The sequence below is a fragment of the Melitaea cinxia genome, chromosome 13 (assembly GCF_905220565.1).
Source record: "Melitaea cinxia chromosome 13, ilMelCinx1.1, whole genome shotgun sequence".
NCBI classification, from domain to species: domain Eukaryota; kingdom Metazoa; phylum Arthropoda; class Insecta; order Lepidoptera; family Nymphalidae; genus Melitaea; species Melitaea cinxia.
In genome coordinates, this window is record NC_059406.1 from 3,554,769 (window position 1) to 3,572,425 (window position 17,657).

The 17,657-nt window shown below is 31.3% G+C and overlaps 1 protein-coding gene across 1 annotated transcript in view; it reads right to left on the bottom strand.

The window, feature by feature from the left end:
• Positions 1-16,938, bottom strand: part of LOC123658862 (acetylcholine receptor subunit alpha-like 1) — a 78,555-nt gene extending 61,617 nt beyond the window's left edge. Inside the window, exon 1 of the mRNA XM_045594154.1 lies at positions 16,753-16,938. Coding sequence (XP_045450110.1) covers positions 16,753-16,938 — 186 coding nt within the window. The remainder of the gene's footprint in view (positions 1-16,752) is intronic.
• Positions 16,939-17,657: the final 719 nt, after the last annotated feature.

Here is a 17,657-nt window from a genome sequence, read left to right on the forward strand (position 1 = left end):
ATATTCTGACTTCTATTATTCATTTGTTTAAAAAAAATTTAAAAGGGAACTAATTGGATTATTCGGTTTATTAAAAATGTTTATAGATATCGAATATTCTCATTTTGCCATTTAATAACTATATTAGTAACTTATATAAAATATCTATAACTTATTCTACGCCCAAAATATTTAACAAGCCGTCAAAATTTAGGTTCTACAAGCAGAAAAAATTATTGAAAAATTAACTTATTTTGTCTATTGTAGCTTTTGTATTACATATTATGTTATTCCTATGTTAGTTTCTCTTACTGTTTATTAAGCAGATTGTGTACGATATTTGCTTATCACAGATTGTGTACTTAGCTATCAGTTTACAGGTACGATAATACTTATATCTTACCTCGAACCGTCTGAACTGTAAGCTGATCTCCATAAGTGCCTCGTCTCTTTTTAAATGCACCGAGATCGGAATTGGAGACGTTGGATGCTCGTAAATAGGAATCACATATGTGAGCTAATTTTGAACCAATATCTGTTCAGTGAATGGACGATCTTACTTTACTTACTATGCCACCATTGGCGATTCCCGACAATGTTACTTTCCAAACTTGACGTTAAGCAATTTGATCAGTTTTTAAGACAATCCTTTTTACTATTGTAAATCTTTTTCAAAAATTCTTACCAATCAAATATGAATACCAATTAAAACCATCTATCGTCATTTTCACCATTTACTGGCATTTATTGATTGTTTTTGTTTATGTCTATGATCATGAAGGTCTATTGCTAACTTAACTAGCTTTGATTCTATATATATATATATATCTTACGTAAAGATAGTTTTATAGCTACAAAATGTAAATCAAATTTAATCTTGGTAATATTCTCTTACTTCAATGGGCAATACATTAAGTTTTCATATGCTTGCTGCTGTATTCAACATTACACTCTAGTTTAATTTTAAGATATTATTTTCAGATGCTATTCCATTTAAGTGCCGTGTTGGGTCGTAAGCGTGAGCTGCAGTTTGTTCAATAATGCAGAGCGTGTCTTAGGAGCATCTCTGAAAGTCCTGTGAGATTTGAAATCATTATTAAATATACAATGTTCAACTATGCATAAAAATTTAGCAAAATGTAATTTCATCGATATGATTTTTTTATATATATATAAAAAAACATCTTTGTTTCGGAGTAAAAACTGAGATTTATTAGGTGTAGAAGTTTTTTTCAGGTAGGTAATTGCTCAGCGATGTACGTACAGTTATTATCCACATCTAGATATTTAAAGGTTGAAAATGGAGCTCAAAAGAGTGCATTTTTAAGACCTACTAAAAAAACGAGCTGACGATTGGAAAAAACATATTATTGCATATTAGTTTCCTTACATTTAATTTATAGGTACACGTTTTTTACTAGAACATTCCATACATACACGACTACGAGTCTTTCATCTCAGTTTCATTAAACATTAACCTCTTTTACAAGGTATACAAGAATATGTTCATGAATGTTTGCTCAAAAATGCAACATCCAGCGAACCTTACGAAAACTTACTAAAATATCCCAGAGGTTCCTCTAAATTGGTTTTCTGTGTGCGACGTGAACTTTTGTAATATAGTTTTAATGGGAACTGAAAATGTGCTTATTATTTTTCATAATTGCGGTGCAATTTGAGTAAAGTACATTTTAATTTCAATCCGTTATACTGAAATGTAAAATATATTTCATGTTGTTTTTTAATTACCCATTCCCAAGTACGATGAATTTGATCAATCGAATAGTTTTATATTATGAAATACCTATGTTAGAATTAAAATATAATATTTTTATACATTGGTTTTTCTTTTATAGATAGCTAATATTCTAATATTTCTAAGCCCTGAACTACCCTGAATAAGTTTCAATCCCGCGGAGTCTTTGAATATCAAGTCTATGCTTTAATCCGAGTTTTCAACTATTTATTACCAAATTCCAACGCAAATATTTATTATATCCACTCACCTTCTCAAACTTTAACTTTCATTTGTCTATAGAGACGGGATAAACTTATTAACCTTAAAAAGAGGACAAGTGTTATGTGATTATAGAAAATCCTTTTTCATTTTAGCAATCAGAAAAATAAAATGCATACTATGTTTGAACCCTTTTTTTAACCTACCTAGTGAGGAGATATCCTAAGTGTCAATGAGTGTCGGTGGGTCCCAGAGAAATCGAGGGAAACCCTCGAAATCCGCATAACTTAATAATTATAACTAACACAGTAAACTGAGTGTAACGATTTTGATGATTTTTAATTTAATCGAAAGCCGATGTTTATCATGTCAACACATTAAAATTTCATCGAGATCTGATTACAAATTCTGGAGTAATCTTTGATAATGAGTATATAATTGACTGGATTGGACTTGATTGGACTTTCATGTTAAAATATACATAAATATATGGTTTCTTTATTCATGGTAGATCTATAAATATTTTTGAAAGATATTTTAGTACATAACTACTAAGGATACTACAAGGAGTACTTCGAGGAACGAAACAAATAAAATTTTGAAATACAACATTGAGATCTAATAACTACTTTTCAAGTTATATCTAATAATGCGTTTTTACTTGACGCTTTTTTCGTCGACCTACGTTGTATTATATCGCATAACTTTTTACTGAGTGTACCGATTTTGATAATTTTTAATTTAGTCGAAAGCTGATGTTTATCATGTGGATCATGATGGAATGTGTATCATGTACAATTAATTTTTATCGAGATCTGATAACTACTTTTTGAGTAATATTTGATAACGCGTAGTTACTTGACTATTTTTTCGTTTACCTACGTTGTATTACTAGTCGATGTAATTGAAGTCGGTTTTTTTTTTCGTATGCCAGCAAACACAAATATTATTTATGTATGTTACCTCGGAACTTTTGACTGGAATGGTCGATTTTGATGATTTTGTTTAATCGCAAGGTGATACTTGTCTTATAGTTTTAAAATTCATCGAGATCTGATGACTTCTTTTTGAGTAATCTTTGGTAACGCACATTTTCTTGACTACTTTTTCGTATATCTACGTTGTGTTACTTGTCAGGGTAGTAAAAGTTGGTTTTGTTCGTTCCTTTGCGAGCAAACGCAATTGTGTTTAGCAGCCAAGTTATACTGAGACCGGTATCGGTCGATGGTTTTCTCGAAGTTGTAGAGGAAATGTAAATGATTATGTCGACTTTGATCATACCATTCAACTAGGCTGAAATAAATTCAAGAACGAAACCGATAGGTGGATTTGTTGGGCTGGGCGGTGTTTTGGCAGGCTTCGTTCACTTCGCTTCAAAGGTTCCGCAGTGTTTAAAGAAAAAAGTCTTCGAACAATGCATCCTGACTGTTATAATATACGGTGCCGAGACGTAGACACTGACGAAGGGAACAGTCCACAAGTTCAAAATTGCTCAAAGTACAATAGCCTTTCAAAAAGATAGGATCAAAAATGAGAATATTTGCAACATAATAAATGGACATAGCCCACAGAAGTAGCTAGTTGTACTTTACAACGATGTTTTTTTGTAATATCCGTTTTAATTTTTTTATTAGAAATAGATTGAATTTAATTTGAAAGCTGGATCGTGTACGAGACAAATTCAGTACAAATGCAATTTAAAGTCTCAGTTGACCGAAACATTTAATCAGAGCCGTGTTTCAAATTGTAGTCAAACCGACCGAACGCCCAATTGGTTTTTCAAATATCAATAGTTTTGTTTCGGCTCAATGAATCGCTGTATACGTATGTACAATATATAAATAGTATACTAATTGTATTAGATTATTCATACATTTGAGTACAAATTTGAATTTTATTTCCATTTTGATAAAATTGTTCTTTTTTTAAACTTATCAATATTAGTCATCTTCTGTCGATGGATTTCAGTTTTTATGCATTTCGACCCACTTATATTCAACAATTATGAGCAAGTGAACCTGCAAATTTCGTTAAATTTCTTTAGTAGCAATATATTTTTTTTAATTGTGTCGTTTATAGTTACAATAAATCGAGTTGTATTTTTTATATTTGTTTTTATTTGGTAATAAAAAGACGTCGTGTTATTTTTTTTTTAGTCCGGATAGATTTAATCAATATGATAATATTGTAGCAAAATACTTGTCAATTATATTTATTTTGAAACTTTTGTTGAAAAAATAATATAAATATATTATTATCCGAATAATACTAAAGAAGATTAAAAAAGTGAAGTCAAAGCAGTGCAAGAAGGTTAGGCTTTGCAGCGCCGTGTTTTTACATTTCTTTCAAATATTTTTAACTTGTAAATTAGATAAATGTATTAATTTTTAACATATTAAATTAGTTTTGTAGCAATCGGAACTGTGCCAGTTCAAACGTAACTTTATACTTTTTTCAAGTACCAATATTAAATATGCATAATAATTGAAGTTTTCAAAATAAGTTACTGTTTAAATGCGAATTTAACAAAATATGTTTGTTAAATAACACGAGAAACATTAATGGCTTATTATTTCTTTTTGAGTGGAACGTATATTAGCAGTTAATATGTAAAATGAATGTTTTCATAAACTATGTCTCCACTCATACTTTGCATTAGAAACGTGCTTGCTTCTGGTTGCTCGGATGCGGAGAAAAACCGATCTTTGGCTTGCTCCTCTGGCACTGTCGACGACAGAATTCCAAATATCCTTCGCGAACCGTGTTTGTAATGAAACTTTTATCTCACAGCTCATTTTTGATTTGATATATTTTCTTATAATATACCCGAGTTTATACTTTGTCCTTATATTATCTTGTGTATAAGATATTTTTTTTTTAAATATATTAATATGTAATTAAATTTAAACATTTTATTCAAGTAACACCAATGGTTTAACATGTGATTTTGAAAAATAAATTTTAATTTAAATATAAAATTTAAGTAAATGTAAATAATCACTATATTGTATCAAATCCGATTTTAATAATTTAATATTGAAGATAAGCTAATTTTACTTATATATAAAAATGCTTAGTGGAAACTTTTCTGGATAATTAAAGCTATAATAAAATCAATTAATATAACTAAAATTTTGTAGTGTATAAAAATTAAAAAAAAAATTGGTTTAAATATCATCTGCAGTAAAATAAAATACTTTAAATCCCAGTAGGACGCTACGAGACGCTTGTAAGAGTCTCTCGTGAATATAAATTCTTGCACTTTCCTTTTGAAATATCTTATTCAGGATCGAAAGCCACGTATAGGTTTACTATGCTGTCTCGAAAATTGCACTTCTAGATATTTCGTACTTTGTATTAGTAAAGTGACTATTATGGAATTTTAGGAACTTGAACTTAGAATTTAGTACATCGTTAGGTTAAGAATCGTTTATAGATTGCTAATGGGTCTTTGAAATCTTCTAACAAAAGAAGAGGACAATCACGTTTCTACAGTTTATCTGTATGTTCAGGCAAATTATTCAAAATGTTACAGTATTTCCAAAGTAAATATTGAAACCAAAAGTGTTTGTGTCAGTTCCGATGCACGACTACAGTTTACTCCTTCAGATCGACTGTCTAATTAGGCACAAAAAAGGCTTGCTAGTCTAAAAAAAGATTAATACCATATTAAATGATAATAAATGAATCAAAATGTCGTAACGCCATCTAATGCTATCGTAACCCTATTGGGTTCCGATAGATGGCGTTAACAAAAACGTAACGAGGTCATTTGTTCAGTAGATTTTACTCCTCATATTTCTTTCATACCGGGAGACATATATGAAAATCGATTTTTAAGGAATAAACTTCAAAAAGTTATCATTACAAAAAACGATAAATATATTCTAACACATCGACTTCATACAATCATCAGTAATAATAATAAATATCTCGAGAGACTTGCATCGCAATGCTCTCCTTCAACATCGAGTATGTCGTACATTTTTAAACAAAATGAGCACTCCTTAATGCAATGGTGCAACTCAGGAACCATATACTTCTCACGTGAGATTAATGTTTTACGATAGCAACAAAATTTCAACATTTTAACGTGGTAGAGATTGATATTTAGAACTTAGGTCGTCAGTTGTATTAGTACATACAAATAACTTATTAGATTTATTTGTCACATACAAATAACTAATTATAATATATTGATATAAAACATGACGAAGCGTTGGCGCATCGGTCACAGAACTGGTTTGTGGCTGTTGCGCTGGCGGTTGCGGGTTCGATCCCCGCATATGACAAACATTTGTATTGGCCATACATATGTTTTCCGTGGTCTGGGTGTTTGTGCAGTCCTTGTGGGTCTCCCAACCGTGCCTCATAGAGCACGTTAAGCCGGCGGTCCCAGTTGTTGTCATGTACACCTGATGGCGATCGTTACTCATAGTAGAGAATATATCCAACAACACGCATTGGAGCAGCGTGGTGGATTAAGCTCTGGTTCTTCTTCTACATGGGGAAAGAGGCTTATGCCCAGCAGTGGGATATTACAGGCTGAAGCGTCGAAACTTCGATATAAAACGAAGAATATACATTTACGTGATTTATTAATACTTTTCAATTTTTTTGAAGCTTTTTACAGTAGGAATATCAACTAAATCAAAACTTAAAATTAAAAATTTCTCTATTCAAGTAGGCTTTAAACTTTCAAATTGTTATTTTATAGGATCAACTACTACAGACGAAACTAATCTTTTGTAAATAGTATTTTATATAACTTATATTGTAAAATGGGTCCGCTGGCTAGCAATTTTCTCTTCAGTTAAAATATCGATTTTGAGTTCGTACTACGGTCTCTCAGAGGTATTTTTCGGTGCATTAAACTCCCTTTTGAATGCCGAATCTCTCATTTTATTTACCCTTACCTCCCATATTTATTTTCTCGAAATTTCCAGACTCGCATTAATAGTGCTTACGAAGCAATTTTGTTAGGTATAGTTATAAAATGTGATTTAGTACATTAAATGTAGTGTCAGTAAATTTTAAAGGGTTTTAAGAATTAAATTTTTTTATTTTAGATATAGAACATGAAAAAATATTTGTAAGCAGCCGACAGTTGGGATAAATCTCTTTTCGATCATCTGTTTTATTTATTAAGTTACAACAAAAATAAGGCATTAAGTTAAATATTTAATAACTATATCGAGCTACTTTACTTCCACAACGAACATATTTCAATTTAATGTTAACGTAACGTTTCCAGAATAGATAAATTTTGCTTATACTATGTAAAGTTACAAACAAACGCGTTCCTACATGTTTTAGTAAGGAACTTTCAACAATACGGGGCCCAGAAGCTCCTAACTATTCATAGTACATCCTTGTACATAGTTTAGGTAACTTTACTAGGCACTACTTTTTACTTAAGTACGGGATTCAGTGTTATAATTTTTAATAATATTTTATTTTCAGAGTAAAAATTTTCATAAGTGTTAAAAAATTATTTTGTTTTTCATTTTAATCGTCATAATAATTTTATATTATGTAATTTAAAATCAAAAATTCATATAATATAATTCTATATTATTATTTTTTTGTTTGCTGTTTGTATATTCGTTGCTATTTATATGCTAAATAAAATTAGTCTCAAGTAGGGTTGTCTCCTCTTGGAGAGGGTTAGGGTCAGCAACGCGATTGCAATTTTATATACAGGTACGGTAGCTACGGTACATAAGTTGCGGTATCCGTTTACTATCAGGCAGAACGGTCCGCTTGTTCGCCACCTTTGAACTATAAAACAACGTGCGCCAGTTTTACCCGCATTTAAGGTTTATTTCGACTACATAATCGTACATCGATCAATATTCCCCAGCTAACGATCAGACTGCATTTTCCTAACCCTATACCGCGCCGTGTAAGTGCCAAGTGCCGGTGCCAAGTTGTTGTCGTCTTTAGTTATAGGCAAAATATCGTTGATATTTGAAAAAAAAGAAAACTGGAAGTATGAAATAGGAAACATCGATAACAAAAAATATTACCTTGTAAGTTGATAATCAAAATAAGCAGATATAACAAATTTTAATTTGAGAGTAACCCTTGCACGTTTTTTTATAATTTTAAAAATTTAATTATATTTTATATTAGACATTAGTTATTTTTTAAGAATATTTTATTATAAAAATAATTTAAAATGGAAATTATACACTAAGAAGAAAGTATATTAATATAAAATAAAATATGAATAAAATATATATAAAACTAATTTAAATGTACAAAGAAGATTAAATTTTTATTCCATCAAGCATATTATCAGGCTTATAGTACCCGTGCTTTTGTTATTCCCGTTTTTATTTTTATTAGTGATCGTTACTTGGTACACTACTGCAGCTTACATTAAGAAAACTAATTATTTTATCTTAGTGTTCCTAATACAGACGTGAGTTCACCGACCAAAATTATGCTAACTTAATTACATCAAGCATATTAGAATGTTATAAAATAAAATATAACCTTACTGGGTGACCCAGCAATCATTTTCTTGCTGCTAAACGCTATTACAAAATAGGGCTGGTGGTAGAAGGGTGAACATTTAGGGTTGTGTGTAATTTTCAATGACGAATCATAATAAAATAAAAATAAAAAATGTCCAAAAATAAAAGAAAAATATTTAGGAGTGTCTCCACCCTTATCATTTAGGGGTATGAAAAATAAATGTTAGCCTATCGTCAGACCTACCCAATATGCACACAAAATTTCATAAAAATTGGTCCAGTCGTTTCGAAGGATAACAAACACCGCGACACGAGAATTTTATATATTAGATTAAAATTACAATTATATATTAAAACAAGTTTTGATGGTACCAAATTATCTTACACGTGAAAGAGAGGTCAAAATTGTTATAAAGTAAGAGATACGAACATTGTTATTCTGGATTTCCTACATTTCTTAGATTTTACTACAAACGAGGGAGCAATTTTAGATTCAACGTTTAATATTGGAATTGGTGAGTCAGCTATTTCATCTTTTAAAACGTGGCGATCTATATTTCAAAATGAAAATTTTAACATAGTGTTTCTTTAAGCATTTTTGAAGAATAATTTTAAATATTATAATATTTTTAATATGAACCAGAAAATAATATATTATCCGTAATTTTATATTATTATAAGGCCGTAAGTTATGGTTTACAAACAACGTCCGTACAAAATAAAGAAAAAACAAATGCCTTATTTAATATGTTTGTAAAAAACATGTATATATTTAAATGTAAAATTATTAGGAATACGTGGTCACAAAAGTTCTATACAATCCTCTTAATATTGTTATAGAACAGCTGAAAGTTAAGTAAGAGATATTTAAATGTTGGTAAGCGGATACCTTTAAGTGTTTTAATAAAACTGTCAAAGTGCTTATTGCTTTCAGTGATAGTTATTATCGTGAGGCCAGTGGTCATAAATAATATTCCAATTGCTCTATTTGGAATATCTGATTGCTTTGAATTTTAATTGGATTCAGATTTGATTACAATCACATTTGTTTATGTTTAAATACAACTAAGGTAGTAGATTATTAACAAAGTTACTAATAATCTCCTTTTACCTGGGGTTGTCTGGAAGAGATTGCTTAAAGCAATAAGACCGCCTCTGCATGCTGTCATAGTAACTACTTTTGTTTAATTTTATTTCTGTACTGCCAGTTTTTTTCCTTTTTTTACGACGTAAAAGTGTTTGATTATATTTATGCAAGAAGTAATAAATCAATAAATTAAAATAAGGTAGGGTACAGCAGGAAACTGAGGTAGGGCACATCAGGAACTTTCTTGCTCAAAATATGGAGCAGCCCGACTTGGGTAGAATCGATCTTTGACAAGATCACAGCTAAATAATACTGTTTCCAAGCAGTGTTGTGTTCCTGTGGTTAGTAAGGTGACCAGAGCTCCTGAGGTTGGGGATATCGCTTACCATCAGGTGAGCCGTACACTTGTTTGCCGACCAAGTTATATTTAAAACAAAAAACAAAAATTACGGATGCTATCAAATTAAAAAAAAAATGATTTTTGACTAAGACATTATGTAAAAGTGTAGAAGCCACGTCTAAGATATTTATCCATTCTATATGTAATGTTATGTAAATAAAGCTTACGGTCCGCCGCTAGTAGGTGGTTAAGGACGCAACCAACACCAGGAGAACATAACTTGCGCATTGCCGACCTTATCTGAGCTGCTAACACAGCGTGTCCCCATAAGCTCTGGATATTTTACTCATCACAGAAATAAAACACTACTTGAAAACAGTATTACTTTACTGTCGTTGCATTATTAATATTAATATATTTATTTTCTTTAGGCCTTGTGCATAATTGTAATAGTAACTAAATCACATTTTGACCCTGGTTTTCTATAAATAAGTCTAATATGACTGAATTATAGTAACTATATGTATCCGACGGTAAAACTAATTAATATTCGACATAAAATAAAATGGCATCCTTAAAAAAAAGACAGAAAAAATCAGAGCTAATCTGAATATCAAAAGTAAACAGAACCAATTTCATTTATAAACATTTCACTGTAAAAGACGGGGCGATATTGACTTAATCAAGCAATCGCTTTGAGGCACCCAATCAGACCTAGCTTAGTTGACTTGGAAAAAAGTACATTCCATTCGGTTTCAACTTCAGGGCCCTAGACAATTTAATGGATGTAGCTTAACGGTTTTTTATTGTTGTCTAGTGATGTATATTTTAAAAATTTTAAGATAAAATTATTTAATTATTAATAAAAATAACGTAAGTATAAAGTAAATGCACAATGACCAGTGTAGCCAACTTTATTTTTACCAACCCACCAAATGAAGCCTTGTAAACCACCAGAAACCACTAAAACGTATTGGCCTCTCAAACCACCAGAATTCCACTAAAAAAAATCAAAGACAACGGCTACCTACCTAAATATAATTTGAAAATACAACAACAACACCGTAATTATTATCATGAAATAAAATAATAATTATTTAAGTTACGTACTACAGGAAACAATAATTAATGTAACTACAGAAAAAAAGGAAACAATTAGGTAAGTACATAACTACTAAAGAAAATCGTCTTCTGATGAATCAGCTTCATCTGCAATTTGTAATGTAATTACTTTCTGCTTTAGTAACAAAAAAGTAATATAAACAGATAAAAAACTAATTTTAATTACATGTTCCGATTCATGCTTAAATAACTTTTGTTAAATTGATTCCGGAAAAAAATTTGTTAGAAACAAATTATAGAGAATTTAATTATTAATAACATTGTTCTCTTTAACAATCTTGATAAAGTTCATAGTTTTTAAGATAAATGACAAATAATGATTCAGGACACAGAGAGGCTGGTGCAGCGAATACTTGTGAGAGCGCGAAATTAACAATAAAAAACAAGTAAGTATACACAATGAAATTTTTTAAAATATCTATTAAAAATATCATTAATTATTTTATAAAGAATTTTAAAATATATATATAATTTATATTTTAGTTTTGACGACTGAGTAAATAAACAACAACTTGGTCTTTCGAATCAAATCAAACTTAACTCAATAGTTGAACATATAAAGGTTCATTCAAGAAATTCATAAACAATTTTCAGGGAATTCCCAACAGCCGACAGGCTTAAAGTCGTTCGGTGTTGCCTACATAACAAAAATATACCATTTTTGCATGGTGTGTCTGCCTGTAAAAAAATCCTAGAAAAATACTAGATCATTCTTTAGTGGTAAGCATTGAAGCTTACCACTAACTGGAACATACCTAAACCACTAAAAAATCCACTAGCCACTAAAACCAATTTTTTCTCGCCAAAAAGGGTGTCTAAACCACCAGATCTAGTGGAAAATCCACTAAGTTGGCAACACTGACAATGACGCCCAAATATCATGATAGGTATAATTGAGTCAGTATATTTTTATTTTATCAATTAAATGTTGATTATGTCTGTTAAGATATTTTATTTTTATTTATGAGAATAAGTTGTTCCTAACTATTAATTTAAATTGTGTTTATATAATTAATAACTCAACTACTACAAGTTAACGAGATAAACATTTATTAATAAAGCTATTCATATTAAATACTTGCAAAAACATGCTAATAGCATTTAACGCAGTTGTATATTTAGCTTCGCTTTTACTAAACTTTTGATAACCGAAGCAATTAAATTTATATCAATCTATATTACTTTTTCGTTTGAAATAATAGTTTCAGTTGCACGGTTGATTGCTTCACGCGGCTACGTCTGGACAGTGCGGTAAAACTTTATTTATAAAACTATAACCTTTCAACGTAGAATCGATTTCAATTCTCGGATCTAGGTTTAGTTAAATGAGTTTTCCACTCGTTTGAATAGTTTGAAAACTAGACTAGTTTAATTTGTAATTGTAAGTAACTTTAATATCATTTTATGGATGTACTTCCAGCAGTTTATTGAATCTCGGTGATTCTTTTTAAACAAATTCAAAAAAGTAGCTGGCCGGACGGGTCGGTGATCACAGAACTAGCTTTATTGCACTGAAAGCGCTGTTGCCCGCCTTCGGTCTGGGTATTCGAAAGCCAGTAGTTGAATGTTTATCCCGCCATTGGTCGGCTCCAGCAGTTCCAACGTAGTAGTGGAACTTCGGTATCCCTTAGTCGCCTCTTACGACACTAATGGGAAGAAAGGTTACAATACTTATGAGTATATCATTGATTGTTTCGATTCGTAGTTTACATAACAGAGGAACTAATATAGGCATTCATTCTAGTTTATGTATATTTATTTTTCCGTTACTATCATACTTACATATTTGTTTTGGTTTTAAAATGGAAAATTTCCTTCAAAACCTTCAATATTACTACTCGTTAATTATATCTATTGTTGTATTCTTAAATGGCAAAAATATTAATTTCCTTTTGAAATAAGTTGCCACAATCTTGATAACAATGCCTGAATCTGCAAAAACTTTTGAATTACTGAAGTTGGATGAATAACGAAAACCTATTGTTTGTTCGACCTTCAATCAAAGTAATAAATTGTTGTAACCACTCAAAGGTCCGCGTTAAATAAGCATTCTATGTGTGGTATGGCCAACCGAAAACTCGGGACAGATTTTAGTACTCAAATGTTAATGAGAAAAACTAATATTATTTCAGGTAGCAGTATAAGTAATTTGTTCAAGTTATTTTAAATTAATTTATGTACCGTATTTAATAAATGTAATAAATATTAAAGCGATGTAATTTTCCAGCTAATATAAATTATGCCATACTGATGATTACTTTAATTTATCGTTTACGACTATATTTATTTAATCATTTATATTTTACGATCTTTAAGTCCCAGTTGAAAAGATTCCGTCTAGGTAATCGTGCTCCTTCCTAGACCGCATTTTCACTTGACATCAAGTGAAATAGTGGTCAAACGCAAGCCTATCATAATATTTAAAAAAAAATTGTGCATTTACATAAGTGTTGTGTGAGTAATAGGACAAAAAAAGTATGTCAACTTATTGTGGCTCATTAAATGGGAGACGTTTGTTTATGTATGTTCATAAAGTTAATTAAACACTTGAGTATGTATTTGTTGACAATCGAGAATCTTATGCTGTTTTTATGAAAAAATTGTGTGATTACAAAACATTGAATTTAAAGTGTGCATACTGCTGTGTAGTTACGGCAGTAAAGAATATAGCCACCCCTCTCTTCCTGTGGGTGTCGTAAGAGGCGACTAAGGGATAACACAATTCCACTACCACCTTGGAACTTAAAAAGGTTAAAAGCTAGCCCTGCGATCACCCATCCGCCGGCCCAGCGTGGTGACTATGGGCAAAACACATGAGTTCACACCATTTTCGGCGCGAACTTGTGGAGGCCTATGGCCAGCAATGGACTGCGATAGGCTGAAGTGATGAAACCGCTTTGATAACTAAGAATATTCGTCAGAGAGAACGCCTTATATTATTATAATTTACAAATCGTTTGAAATAACATTTTATAATTTTATACATTTTATTCCGTTCTGTTAATAATTTTTGTATGAAAACAATAATCTCTTTTTTATATTGTTTTGCTTTTTTATCTACTTTTCCTTTTATAATATAAAATCAACACAGTGTGGGTGAAAATTTCCAGATGTTAAACATAAACATTAGGCCTTAGCCTTAGTCTTAGCTTTCGAATATCGAAAACATTTTCTATCTCGATGTATTTTTTAAGTAAACAGATGGTAAGTGCTATGAAGGTAAAAAATTTACAAATACAATTATTTTAGCTGCATAAAGGTAAGAAGCACAATGGAATGGCGATATTCACTACATATAATACTGTGTTTATTATTTGTGTATTTTGAATTCAAATGATATTACGCTTTAGTCTCTAATATCCCACTGCTTCTGCTAGGCTTCTTTTCCCATGCAAGAGAAAGTATCAGAGCAGCGTGAAGGATTCCACGCTGCTCCTATGCGGGTTGGCGGATATATTCTATACAATGAGCAACGATCGCTATCAGGTGTACATGATACAACCGGGACCGACGGCTTAACGTGCTCTCCGAGGCACGGTGGTTAGACCCATAAGGACTGTAACCACCCAGACCACGAAAAACATCTGTATGGCCAATATAAATGTTTGTCATGTGCGGGGATCAAACCCGCAACGATCAGCGCAACAGCCACAAACCAGTGCTTTGACCGTTGCACCCACGCATCGTAAAATGATATTACATTTATACTAATAAATGAAATTGGAGTTTCTGTTTGTAATATTAAAATAACCGCTTTTTACTAAATGCACATGGACACACACACGGTGCTTATAACAAAATAATATTTTTCACAATTTTTGTCTGTCTGTCTGTTTGTTCCGGCTATTCTCTGAAACGGCTGAACCGATTTTGACGAGACTTTCCCTGGCAGATAGCTGATGTAGTACTTAAGGAGTAACTTAGACTACTTTTATTTTAGAAATTTATTTATTTTATAACTCTGCAAACTGACAATAGCTTTTTTGTTAAATTCCACGCGGACGAAGTCGCGGGGACAAATATATTATAAATCGGCAGTTACGTAAAATAGGCAACTCTATAGTTGCTGAATTTAGTAGAAGATGATGATAAATATGTTAAACACGTTTTAAATTCACTGAAATAATTAAAATGAGTTTAGGACAATATTAATTTGAAAAGCACAAACAATAATTTGACTTAGACTTACTTGTAATCCAATTCTCGAAAACGAATTTAGAACCGAAATAGGTCACCTGGAATATAAACGCGTGAATAGTCCCCAAACCGATGACACAATTAAGTCTAAACAAACCTTATTAAGTATAAATAATATTGAGGATAATTTATTCGCAAACTAAAAGTTTTAACGTAATGGAAGCGAGCAGGAAGTGGAACCGGTTTTAACGAAGGGATTTTAGTTGTAGTTCGGGATAATCCGGGACGTTTCGATTTGAAACTATTTACGTGTAGGAGTTAACGATTTTGGTATTAATTTTATACCACTATTAAACTAATGGAAGCGTGATCTTTGAATCATTTCATATGTATCGGCTTAAGCGGATTACGTTCAATTATAATTAGTTTGATGGATTAGATCAATAATATCAGTTAATATGTATATATATTTAGCTGGTGATGTAACCCAGTTGGTGATGATTCTGCTTTTTGTTCATTTGTATTTGCCATACATATGGTTGTCGTGGTCTGTTTGTACAGTCCTTGTGGGTCTCCCCACCGTCTGAGTGTAATATGTATGTATAAAAATGTATCTTCATCAGTCGGCTCAAAACGCTGGTGTTTAGCTGCCTACATAAGGATCGCATGACGGCGAGTGTTATAAAAACACACACACACACACACACACACACACACACTTGTTTCAATTGCATAAAGTTACAAGTTTTGGTATTAAAATATATTACCTAAAAATGCCTTCCAAAATTAACTTTATTTCATTTTCTTGGATATAAAATAAACAGCCAATAAACCAAGCAGTTCATGTCGACCGCGTGAAATCATAAATCACAGAGAGAATATTTCAATTATCTTCAACAAATGTTCTTCTGTAAGAATTTTCGGATATCTTGGAAAATATCGTTTGATAAATGTGTTAGTTTTACCACCGATATATTGTAGACGTTCTTTTAAAAGTAATATCTGATATAAGGCTTATATTTGAATGAATAATTATTGTGATTATTATGACCGATGCACTGGGTTATCAGTAGTTAGGCAGCGTCGCAAAATTTATTTTATTAGGTTTGTCGCGGGTTCGAACCTTGCTCACGACAGACGTTATATTGGCCATATAGATATCTGTCGTGGTCTGGGCATTTGTGTTTGTTATTGTTTGTGTTTACAGACTAATAACTAAGGAAAAAACCCTACTGGGGGCCGTTGAGTGTGAATTATTAAACAAAAATTTTTATTGAAAAAATTGTTATATGTAATATATACAGTTTAAAAAGTTGTGATTTTTTCTTGATTGAAAGAAATAATAATAAAACGTAACTCTATTTAAGCAATAACTAAATTTATGAATCCTTATATATTAGTTTGTATGAGTTCAAAATTTGGAATTTCTATCTTGAAAATTGACGGAATTATAAATTTTTTATTCGATGTGGACCCAATTTTTCCACTGTACGTCGTCGAAATATCACCATTTATGACAATAGCAGTAACTAACTTAAAAGAAGAGTGTTTATAGCGACTGTGAATGCTTTCAAACTCATATAAATTTTTATTGGTTGCTGATATAATTATCTGAGAGTGGTTTAAAGTTCATACTGAAAGTACTTACAACGTCGATGAGTTGACTAAGCCGCAGTCCCATCTTGACGGTGAGCCGATCCGAGTTGTTACCGACGGGCCGAATCAATCTGTTGTAGTTTGAAAGGAGGTCGTCGTACAGCCGCTTCGCTTCAGGGTTTGCGACGCTTAAGCGGCCCCACACGCACAAAACTCCGACCACAAACGCCAACACCATCTTAGGCTAACACCACCCCTGGGGACAACGGAGATATATATATTAAACCTTTATTTTTGAAATAAGTGTTACATATTTGTATATAAGTTATGAAAGTTTATTTAATGAGTTACTGAGTCTCAACAAAAAAAACTCACTCAATGACTCTAAGCTAAGCTTCAATATAAAAATAACTAAGTTAATTAATAAAAATAATATTTTTTTTTTTGAAATTGTAATCAGTATTAAACAATACAATGCTACCTCAGACAGAATTATTATAAAATAATGAAAAAATTAGAAGGAAATAATATTAATCTGAGTTCAGTTTATGTCAATTCCCAACACGCTTAATATTCCACTTCACAGAAAATAAACATTACTACTCATTAACTGTTACCAAAACTCTCATTTAACGATCATCATTATAAAAGGATCATGGCATTCCCAAAGCCGTTGCTACAATAATAACTACAATATTAAACAGCACTTAGTTGAATCTGCGAAGAATCTTCCCCGCTCTGATATTTACTGCCGATAAATTACTTTGAAATTAATTTAGGTTGAATTTCAGCAGCACTTGTTGTTTGTAGTACGGTGATTTTGACAAAGCTATAAATTATTTGGTTATTACGTTTTCTTATTTACCTTCGTTTTGGCAAATCAGTCTTTTGTATTGAATTTATAACATCTGCTGTTGTTAAATAAAACTCGTCAATGAAAAACAGTCCAAAAGTATA